At 38.1% G+C, this 12500-nt stretch overlaps 1 protein-coding gene across 3 annotated transcripts in view; it reads right to left on the reverse strand.

The window, feature by feature from the left end:
- LOC133635016 (phospholipid phosphatase 2-like) overlaps window positions 1-12500 on the reverse strand; it is a 99417-nt gene that overhangs the window by 9673 nt on the left and 77244 nt on the right. For all 3 annotated transcript variants that reach the window (XM_062027711.1, XM_062027710.1, XM_062027712.1), the window contains exon 5: window positions 4759-4935. In XM_062027711.1, the coding sequence (XP_061883695.1) occupies window positions 4759-4935 (177 nt within the window). The remainder of the gene's footprint in view (window positions 1-4758; window positions 4936-12500) is intronic.

Raw genomic sequence — 12500 nt, forward strand, 5'->3', positions numbered from 1 at the left:
GTGGACAGCCCTAGTCCCAGGAACTATTCCTCTTAAATGTCTCCTGGTGTGGACAGTCCTAGTCCCAGGAACTATTCCTCTTAAATGTCTCCTGGTGTGGACAGTCCTAGTCCCAGGAACTATTCATCTTAAATGTCTCCTGGTGTGGACAGTCCTAGTCCCAGGAACTATTCCTCTTAAATGTCTCCTGGTGTGGACAGCCCTAGTCCCAGGAACTATTCATCTTAAATGTCTCCTGGTGTGGACAGTCCTAGTCCCAGGAACTATTCCTCTTAAATGTCTCCTGGTGTGGACAGTCCTAGTCCCAGGAACTATTCATCTTAAATGTCTCCTGGTGTGGACAGTCCTAGTCCCAGGAACTATTCCTCTTAAATGTCTCCTGGTGTGGACAGCCCTAGTCCCAGGAACTATTCCTCTTAAATGTCTCCTGGTGTGGACAGTCCTAGTCCCAGGAACTATTCTTCTTAAATGTCTCCTGGTGTGGACAGTCCTAGTCCCAGGAACTATTCCTCTTAAATGTCTCCTGGTGTGGACAGTCCTAGTCCCAGGAACTATTCCTCTTAAATGTCTCCTGGTGTGGACAGTCCTAGTCCCAAGCACTATTCCTCTTAAATGTCTCCTGGTGTGGACAGTCCTAGTCCCAGGAACTATTCCTCTTAAATGTCTCCTGGTGTGGACAGTCCTAGTCCCAGGAACTATTCCTCTTAAATGTCTCCTGGTGTGGACAGTCCTAGTCCCAGGAACTCTTCCTCTTAAATGTCTCCTGGTGTGGACAGTCCTAGTCCCAGGAACTACTCCTCTTAAATGTCTCCTGGTGTGGACAGCCCTAGTCCCAGGAACTATTCCTCTTAAATGTCTCCTGGTGTGGACAGTCCTAGTCCCAAGAACTATTCCTCTTAAATGTCTCCTGGTGTGGACAGTCCTAGTCCCAGGAACTATTCCTCTTAAATGTCTCCTGGTGTGGACAGTCCTAGTCCCAAGAACTATTCCTCTTAAATGTCTCCTGGTGTGGACAGCCCTAGTCCCAGGAACTATTCCTCTTAAATGTCTCCTGGTGTGGACAGTCCTAGTCCCAGGAACTATTCCTCTTAAATGTCTCCTGGTGTGGACAGTCCTAGTCCCAGGAACTATTCCTCTTAAATGTCTCCTGGTGTGGACAGCCCTAGTCCCAGGAACTATTCCTCTTAAATGTCTCCTGGTGTGGACAGTCCTAGTCCCAGGAACTATTCCTCTTAAATGTCTCCTGGTGTGGACAGTCCTAGTCCCAGGAACTATTCATCTTAAATGTCTCCTGGTGTGGACAGTCCTAGTCCCAGGAACTATTCCTCTTAAATGTCTCCTGGTGTGGACAGCCCTAGTCCCAGGAACTATTCTTCTTAAATGTCTCCTGGTGTGGACAGTCCTAGTCCCAGGAACTATTCTTCTTAAATGTCTCCTGGTGTGGACAGTCCTAGTCCCAGGAACTATTCATCTTAAATGTCTCCTGGTGTGGACAGTCCTAGTCCCAGGAACTATTCCTCTTAAATGTCTCCTGGTGTGGACAGCCCTAGTCCCAGGAACTATTCTTCTTAAATGTCTCCTGGTGTGGACAGTCCTAGTCCCAGGAACTATTCTTCTTAAATGTCTCCTGGTGTGGACAGTCCTAGTCCCAGGAACTATTCCTCTTAAATGTCTCCTGGTGTGGACAGTCCTAGTCCCAGGAACTATTCCTCTTAAATGTCTCCTGGTGTGGACAGTCCTAGTCCCAGGAACTATTCCTCTTAAATGTCTCCTGGTGTGGACAGTCCTAGTCCCAAGCACTATTCCTCTTAAATGTCTCCTGGTGTGGACAGTCCTAGTCCCAGGAACTATTCCTCTTAAATGTCTCCTGGTGTGGACAGTCCTAGTCCCAGGAACTATTCCTCTTAAATGTCTCCTGGTGTGGACAGTCCTAGTCCCAGGAACTATTCCTCTTAAATGTCTCCTGGTGTGGACAGTCCTAGTCCCAGGAACTATTCCTCTTAAATGTCTCCTGGTGTGGACAGTCCTAGTCCCAGGAACTATTCCTCTTAAATGTCTCCTGGTGTGGACAGCCCTAGTCCCAGGAACTATTCCTCTTAAATGTCTCCTGGTGTGGACAGCCCTAGTCCCAGGAACTATTCCTCTTAAATGTCTCCTGGTGTGGACAGCCCTAGTCCCAGGAACTATTCCTCTTAAATGTCTCCTGGTGTGGACAGTCCTAGTCCCAGGAACTATTCCTCTTAAATGTCTCCTGGTGTGGACAGTCCTAGTCCCAGGAACTATTCCTCTTAAATGTCTCCTGGTGTGGACAGCCCTAGTCCCAGGAACTATTCCTCTTAAATGTCTCCTGGTGTGGACAGCCCTAGTCCCAGGAACTATTCCTCTTAAATGTCTCCTGGTGTGGACAGTCCTAGTCCCAGGAACTATTCCTCTTAAATGTCTCCTGGTGTGGACAGTCCTAGTCCCAGGAACTATTCCTCTTAAATGTCTCCTGGTGTGGACAGTCCTAGTCCCAGGAACTATTCCTCTTAAATGTCTCCTGGTGTGGACAGTCCTAGTCCCAGGAACTATTCCTCTTAAATGTCTCCTGGTGTGGACAGTCCTAGTCCCAGGAACTATTCCTCTTTAATGTCTCCTGGTGTGGACAGCCCTAGTCCCAGGAACTAGTAAAAGTATTCTTGGAGCAAAACAATCTGCTCACGTCAATCTGTCTGTGTGTACTGTAAATTCCAGACTTTTTCCTACACTTTGAACCCTGCGGCTTCTAATACGGTGCAGCTCATTTGTGTTTTTCTTGGCTGACGAACAACAAGGAAAAACACTGAAAAGGTGTTCTATAGTTTGTGGTGTGGCGCCATCTTTTACGCATGTTGTCAATCAATCAATCAAAGTTTATTTATATAGCCCTAAATCACGAGTGTCTCAAAGGGCTGCACAAGCCACAACGACATCCCTGGTGTGTAACGAGGAAGTAGCTTTTCCAGGAAACTGAATGTTACGTTGCGCCCTACAAAGTGTTTATACTGTAAGTGTTATTCCACGCCAGCTGTTTGATCCACATCTGCGGTCCCCTCCAAGGCTTCTCATTGTCATCCCATTGGGTTGAGTTTTTCCTTGCCCTGATGTGGGATCTGAGCCGAGGATGTGGTTGTGGCTTGTGCAGCCCTTGGAGACACTCGTGATTCAGGGCTATGTAAGTAAACATTGATTGATTGATTGATTGATTGAAGGACACGACGAAAATAGCCGCTTTCATCAAAAATGGCTGACCTTGTGTGCGTTTATTTGTCACACCTTCCTAGTTCAACTTGTGCCAGACTTATTTCAATATGAATTATTATGATTATTGTATTACTTTCAGGCATATTTGGTTAAATAAGTCATTTGAACACAAATCAAAAGCTTAGAAAAGCCAAAGACTAGTAAAAATAGAACTTATTTTTAGGGATGTCCAATAATATCGGCCTGCTGATAAATGCGTTAAAATGTAATATCGGAAATTATCGGTATCGGTTTTTTTATTATCTGTATCGTTGTTGTTGTTTTTTTATTTTTATTTTTATTAAATCCACATGAAAAACACAAGATACACTTACAATTAGTGCACCAAGCCAAAAAACCTCCCTCCCCCATTTACACTCATTCACACAAAAGGGTTGTTTCTTTCTGTTATTAATATTCTGCTTCCTACATTATATATCAATATATATCAATACAGTCTGCAAGGGATACAGTCCGTAAGCACACATGATTGTGCGTGCTGCTGCTCCACTAATAGTACTAAACTTTAACACTTCATTTGACTCATTTTCATTCATTACTAGTTTCTATGTAACTGTTTTTATATTGTTTTACTTTCTTTTTTATTCAAGAAAATGTTTTTCATTTAGTTATCTTATTTTATTATTTTTTTTAAAAAGTACCTTATCTTCACCATACATGGTTGTCCAAATTAGGCATAATAATGTGTTAATTCCACGACTGTATATATCGGCCGATAAATGCGTTAAAATGTAATATCGGAAATTATCGGTATCAGTTTTTTTTATTATCTGTATCGTTTTTTTTATTTTTTTTTTATTTTTTTTATTTTTTATTTTTATTAAATCAACATAAAAAACACAAGATACACTTACAATTAGTGCACAAACCCAAAAAACCTCCCTCCCCCATTTCTTTCTGTGATCAATATTCTGCTTCCTACATTATATATCAATATATATCAATACAGTCTGCAAGGGATACAGTCCGTAAGCACACATTATTGTGCGTGCTGCTGCTCCACTAATAGTACTAACCTTTAACAGTTAATTTGACTCATTTTCATTCATTACTAGTTTCTATGTAACTGTTTTTATATTGTTGTACTTTCTTTTTTATTCAAGAAAATGTTTTTAATTTATTTACCTTATTTTATTATTTTTTTTAAAAAGTACCTTATCTTCACCATACCTGGTTGTCCAAATTAGACATAATAATGTGTTAATTCCACGACTGCATATATCGGTTGATATCGGTATCGGTAATTAAAGAGTTGGACAATATCGGAATATCGGATATCGGCAAAAAGCCATTATCGGACATCCCTACTTATTTTACAAGTCACTTGGAAGTGAAACAATGTGAGCGGTGTCCTGGCTGGTCCACCCTCAACATCACACAGATATTAGCAAGCTATGAGTGATTGTCCTTATTACACGCTCTTATTTTGAAGGTAGGGTTATTACTGATTGTAGCTTTAAGAGGAGAATGACTCACGTTTAGCGCGGCGACCAGCGCCCCCTGCAGCAGCCCCATCAGCACGTCGCTCCAGTGGTGCTTGTAGTCAGAGACCCGCGTGTAGCCCACGTAGACGGCGAAGGCCACCAAGAAGAACTGGATGGTGGGTCGGAGGAGGCGAGCCCACTTGGCCACCAGCCGGGCCTGCACGTAGAGCTGCGAAGAAGAAGAGTGTTGAGCTTGGCATCTGGGCTGGGTTCAGTCAGTCAAATGGCGTAGAATGGACCCTAATTGGCGTAGAATGGATCCTAATTGGCATAGAATGGATCCTAATTGGCGTAGAATGGATCCTAACTTGCGGTCTGTGAGGCGGGATGGAGTCTACTTTACTGCCCCTGACAGCGTAAATGTAGGAATGTACTTCCAGAATATGCGGCACAGTAATGCAGGTGCTGGAAATTAATGTGTTCCATACGGTCCACTATCTACATCCTTTAAATGTATACTTGATGCTATATTAACTGAAATGTAATCATAATATATATCTATACATACATATACTGTACAATACAGGCCTACTATATATCTATACATACATATACTGTACAATACAGGCCTACTATATATCTATACATACATATACTGTACAATACAGGCCTACTATATATCTATACATACATATACTGTACAATACAGGCCTACTATATATCTATACATACATATACTGTACAATACAGGCCTACTATATATCTATACATACATATACTGTACAATACAGGCCTACTATATATCTATACATACATATACTGTACAATACAGGCCTACTATATATCTATACATACATATACTGTACAATACAGGCCTACACACCTTCTCCTCATTCAATGTGTTTTCTTTATTTTCACGACTATTTACATTGTAGATTGTCACTGAAGGCATCAGAACTAACAATGAAGTCAGCTTTGCACACTCTAGGCATTCTCTGGATGAGCTTCAAGCACATTTGAAGAGAAAAGCATTCATCTTGAAGCTCATGGAGAGAATGCCAAGAGTGTGCAAAGCAGTAATCAGAGCAAAGGGTGGCTATTTTGAAGAAACTAGAATATAAAACATGTTTTCAGTTATTTCCCCTTTTTTTTGTTAAGTACATAACTCCACATGTGTTCATTCATAGTTTGGATGTGACAATCTACCATGTAAATAGTCATGGAAATAAAGAAAACACATTGAATGAGAAGGTGTGTCCAAACTTTTGGCCTGTACTGTATATATATATATATATATATATATATAAAATCTCCTGATGATTGAGGAAACCCCTCATGAAACAGGCCTGTAGAGATTAAATAGTCTTGTGATTTTTTTTCCCACACATACATACATACATACATACAGACATATATATATATATATATATATATATATATATATATATATATATATATATATATATATATATATATATATATATATATATATATATATATATATATATATATATATATATATATACACTACCGTTCAAAAGTTTGGGGTCACCCAAACAATTTTGTGGAATAGCCTTCATTTCTAAGAACAAGAATAGACTGTGGAGTTTCAGATGAAAGTTCTCTTTTTCTGGCCATTTTGAGCGTTTAATTGACCCCACAAATGTGATGCTCCAGAAACTCAATCTGCTCAAAAGAAGGTCAGTTTTGTAGCTTCTGTAACAAGCTAAAGTGTTTTCAGATGTGTGAACATGATTGCACAAGGGTTTTCTAATCATCAATTAGCCTTCTGAGCCAATGAGCAAACACATTGTACCATTAGAACACTGGAGTGATAGTTTCTGGAAATGGGCCTATGTAGATATTGCACCAAAAAGCAGACATTTGCAGCTAGAATAGTCATTTACCACATTAGCAATGTATAGAGTGTATTTCTGTAAAGTTAAGACTAGTTTAAAGTTATCTTCATTGAAAAGTACAGTGCTTTTCCTTCAAAAATAAGGACATTTACATGTGACCCCAAACTTTTGAACGCTAGTGTATATATTAGGGATGTCCGATAAATGCGTTAAAATGTAATATAGGAAATTATCGGTATCGGTTTTTTATTATCTGTATCGTTTTTTTAAATTATTTTTATTTTTTTATTAAATCAACATAAAAAACACAAGATACACTTACAATTAGTGCACCAACCCAAAAAAACTCCCTCTCCCCATTTCTTTCTGTTATCAATATTCTGGGTCCTACATTATATATCAATATATATCAATACAGTCTGCAAGGGATACAGTCCGTAAGCACACATGATTGTGCGTGCTGCTGCTCCACTAATAGTACTAACCTTTAACACTTCATTTGACTCATTTTCATTCATTACTAGTTTCTATGTAACTGTTTTTATATTGTTTTACTTTCTTTTTTATTCAAGAAAATGTTTTTAATTTATTTATCTTATTTTATAATTTTTTTTAAAAAGTACCTTATCTTCACCATACATGGTTGTCCAAATTAGACATAATAATGTGTTAATTCCACGACTGTATATATCGGTTGATATCGGTATCGGTTGATATCGGTATCGGTAATTAAAGAGTTGGACAATATCGGAATATCGGATATCGGCAAAAAGCCATTATCGGACATCCCTAATAAAATCAGTTACATAGAAACTAGTAATGAATGAAAATGAGTCAAATGAAGTGTTAAAGGTTAGTACTATTAGTGGAGCAGCAGCACGCACAATCATGTGTGCTTACGGACTGTATCCCTTGCAGACTGTATTGATATATATTGATATATAATGTAGGAAGCAGAATATTAATAACAGAAAGAAACAACCCTTTTGTGTGAATGAGTGTAAATGGGGGAGGGAGGTTTTTTGGCTTGGTGCACTAATTGTAAGTGTATCTTGTGTTTTTTATGTGGATTTAATAAAAAAAAACAACAACAAAAAAAACGATACTGATAAAAAAAAACGATACCGATAATTTCCGATATTACATTTTAACGCATTTATTGACATCTCTAAACGGCACATTATAATTTTTGATTTGCAAAAAATATTTTTTGGACCAATTAGGTGAAGTTGCAAAATTTCCCACGGCACACCAGACAATATCTCACGGCACACTAGTGTGCTGCGGCACAGTGGTTGAAAAACACTGGTCTATAAAGCGGTGGGTAACAGACCATGTATTTGAATAGTTACTGAATGATTTGAGCGTTGCTCTGCATTCATTGTAATAACGTCAGTTCCATAAAGAGCCGAGGCTAATGAAGTGTGTGGAAGGAGCGAGGCGCCACACCACCTTCTTGCTCATCACTGCTGGCAAACAACCACGCAGGTCACAGCTGACATTCTTCCTGTTTAACTTACGGCCTTCTAGAAAAGTCCTTATAAGGTGTTTGGCCTCCATGAGGGTCTGCACGCGCCCATCTGGGGACTATTAGGGCTGATGTGAAAGGTGTGTGTGGACGTCACGTGGAGGCCCGAGTCATGGTGGCTTAGGAACGTGTCCAAAAAACCCCCAGATTAAAGCCCACCATGAGACGCTCCACACAGTTACCATAAATTCTGGACTATTTTTTTTGTATACTTTGAACCCTGCGGCTTCTATAACAGCGCGGCTAACTTATGGATTTTTCTTGGCTGACCACCATAATGCGAAAAGTAAAAGCAAATACACTGAAAATGTGTGTTATTGTGTGTGCTATGGCGCCATCTTGTGGACGAGTTCTCTCACTGCAGGTGCTGCAATGTCCTTCCGTTTAACGTTGTCCTGTTTTAAAGCCGTCCATAGCGTCTCTACACGTATGGATTCCTCATTCATCACTCCGAGCAACGTTTGTAAGTTTTACAATATAACTAGGGATGTCCGATAATGGCTTTTTGCCGATATCCGATATTCCGATATTGTCCAACTCTTTAATTACCGATACCGATATCAACCGATACCGATATCAACCGATATATGCAGTCGTGGAATGAACACATTATTATGCCTAATTTGGACAACCAGGTATGGTGAAGATAAGGTACTTTTTAAAAATAATAATAAAATAAGATAACTAAATTAAAAACATTTTCTTGAATAAAAAAGAAAGTAAAACAATATAAAAACAGTTACATAGAAACTAGTAATTATAAAAATAATAAAATAAGATAACTAAATTAAAAACATTTTCTTGAATAAAAAAGAAAGTAAAACAATATAAAAACAGTTACATAGAAACTAGTAATTATAAAAATAATAATAAAATAAGATAACTAAATTAAAAACATTTTCTTGAATAAAAAAAGAAAGTAAAACAATATAAAAACAGTTACATAGAAACTAGTAATTATAAAAATAATAATAAAATAAGATAACTAAATTAAAAACATTTTCTTGAATAAAAAAGAAAGTAAAACAATATAAAAACAGTTACACAGAAACTATAAAAAAAAGGAAAATGAGTAAAATTAACTGTTAAAGGTTAGTACTATTAGTGGAGCAGCAGCACGCACAATCATGTGTGCTTACGGACTGTATCCCTTGCAGACTGTATTGATATATATTGATATATAATGTAGGAAGCAGAATATTGATAACAGAAAGAAATGGGGGGAGGGAGGTTTTTTGGGTTGGTGCACTAATTGTAAGTGTATCTTGTGTTTTTTATGTTGATTTAATAAAAAACCCAAAAAAAACAACAAAAAAACCCGACAGATAATAAAAAAAACGATGCCGATAATTTCCGATATTACATTTTAACACATTTATCGGCCGATAATATCGGCAGGCCGATATTATCGGACATCCCTAAATATAACTAAATCTATTCTTACGTCCCACGTGTGACGTCCGTAGGAGTGTTTTCACGCACGTGCTGGCGTGATGTAATCAAGCTAGCGTCGTTAGCATGAGCTAATATGCTAACACGAGTGTCTGTGTTAGTATTATTAACTTACATTCTTTTTGTATTGTTTCACTTTCACAAATTCCTCAATAAATTCACCAAAACGTCAGCGTGGAGTTATCGAGTCTGTTTAGCTGATTGGAGAGCTAGCTTCCGCAGCTTTTGATTGATTGATTGAAACTTGGATTAGTAGATTGCACAGTGCAGTACATATTCCGTACAATTGACCGCTAAATAATACGTTTTTCAACTTGTTTAAGTCGGGGTCCACGTTAATCAATTCATGGCAAGCGGGTCCATGACCATGACTTCTGTTTTGTTTGATCAGCCATTTTACTGCCGTGTTACAGACACTGTTTGGAAACAATTAAGGTATGTAAATGTTTACTTACATACCTTAATTGTCTATTTCTGTGTAAATAAGTCATTTCACAAGGTTTATTATAGTCCAGTGCAACTAATACCGTATTTTTCGGACTACAAGTCGCAGTTTTTTTCATAGTTTGGCCGGGGGTGCGACTTATACTCAGGAGCGACTATAAATATAAATATCCAATAATATTATTGATCTCATTCACGTAAGAGACTAGACGTATAAGATTTCATGGGATTTAGCGATTAGGAGTGACAGATTGTTTGGTAAACGTATAGCATGTTCTATATGTTATAGTTATTTGAATGACTCTTACCATAATATGTTACGTTAACATAGCAGTTGGTTATTTATGCCTCATATAACGTACACTTATTCAGCCTGTTGTTCACTATTCTTTAGACATTTTAAATTGCCTTTCAAATGTTGGCTTTTAGCAAATACATTTCCCCCCAAAAATGCGACTTATACTCCAGAGCGACTTATATATGTTTTTTTCCTTCTTTATTATGCATTTTCAGCCGGTGCGACTTATACTCTGAAAAATACGGTATATGGAAAAATGCCCTCTCTCTCCCACCCCCTCTTCAAATTTAGAGGGTGCAGCTTATACACCAGTGCGCTATATAGTCCGTAAAATACGGTATTAATTATCAACTCCATTGCAAATACACAACTAAGTATTACTATCACTGGAGGACAAGGCTAAACATGTTACACACCGAGTAAGGGCGAACAGGAGAAGACAAGCCGGCATGCTAATTGCTAAGCTAGCATGAAACAACAGAAGAAATTGGTACTTAGTAAAGTTTGTGAAGTGTAGATGGAAGTGTGTTACAGTCGATAGTAAAAAGTTACTAATAAGAGTTAGAGAGAGGATTACATAACAATGTTTGTTGTTGTATAGCGGCCAGGTTACACGTAAGGGAAGGGCGGATTGATCCGTATGTTGATAGTGTTGATACCAAAGGTAGTATCACTATATGATGTGTTTTTATTTATTTATTTATTTTTACAATGAATGTTTAAAAACGGAGAATATTTCATTGGAAACTTTGAGGGCAAAACCCAAAGGACTTAAAAGAGTAGTAGATAGTAGTTTTTACTTTTTGTTTACTTTCTTTCTTTCTTTCATGTTTATTTCGAATATGTAGACAAAACAAAAACAAACAAATTTTGCAAAAAAACAACAAAAAAGCCATTCAAGAATGAATAACAAAAACAATAATAATAATAATAATAATAATAATAATAATAATATTAATAATAAAAAGCAAAAAGAAACAAGAAATGAAAATAAACGTTAATGTAAACATATCCGAAAACTTATTGTGTACTATTGACTTTGTTTTGATCAAACAATTGTACGTAATAAATTGTTATACTGTCAAAAGTGCCCAGCATGAATATATATACAGCAAAAAAAAGTGATCCGTATCGGCCAATATCACTCATGGATGATCGGTATGGGAATCGGCAGCAAAGCCCTCTGATGGGGTACTGTCACTTTATAAATACTGTCACTTTAAGATGGGGTACTGTCACTTTAAGATGGCGTACTGTCACTTTAAGATGGGGTACTGTCACTTTAAGATGGGGTACTGTCACTTTAAGATGGCGTACTGTCACTTTAAGATGGGGTACTGTCACTTTAAGATGGGGTAGTGTCACTTTAAGATGGGGTACTGTCACTTTAAGATGGGGTACTGTCACTTTAAGATGGGGTACCGTCACTTTAAGATGGGGTACTGTCACTTTAAGATGGGGTACTGTCACTTTAAGATGGCGTACTGTCACTTTAAGATGGGGTACTGTCACTTTAAGATGGGGTACCGTCACTTTAAGATGGGGTACTGTCACTTTAAGATGGGGTACTGTCACTTTAAGATGGCGTACTGTCACTTTAAGATGGGGTACTGTCACTTTAAGATGGGGTACTGTCACTTTAAGATGGGGTACTGTCACTTTAAGATGGGGTACTGTCACTTTAAGATGGCGTACTGTCACTTTAAGATGGGGTACTGTCACTTTAAGATGGCGTACTGTCACTTTAAGATGGGGTACTGTCACTTTAAGATGGGGTACTGTCACTTTAAGATGGGGTACTGTCACTTTAAGATGGCGTACTGTCACTTTAAGATGGGGTACTGTCACTTTAAGATGGGGTACTGTCACTTTAAATTGATGTACTTTTCATGCGCTCACGTAAGTTCAGCTTTTGTCGAGCTGTAGAAATAAATCTTTTATTTTGGGTTTGAAAAAAAGGTCAACATATATAGGCTACTAGGAGCTAGCAGCTACACAACAGCTAAGCACACAAGCGAGACACACGTAAGAAGTGTCCTTATTTGAACAACATTGCAGTGTAAAACATGACATTTGTCAATATACACAAGTATCGAATAGTTAGAGTTGTCTCCACGTATATTAGAAAGTAACCAGTAACAAACGTGTCCGCGTCATGAAAAAATAAAAGTTACCTCTTCACTTCAACTTAAAGACAGCATAAGTCCATTCCA

Source organism: Entelurus aequoreus, linkage group LG19 (genome assembly GCF_033978785.1).
Source record: "Entelurus aequoreus isolate RoL-2023_Sb linkage group LG19, RoL_Eaeq_v1.1, whole genome shotgun sequence".
Taxonomy (NCBI): Eukaryota; Metazoa; Chordata; class Actinopteri; order Syngnathiformes; family Syngnathidae; genus Entelurus; species Entelurus aequoreus.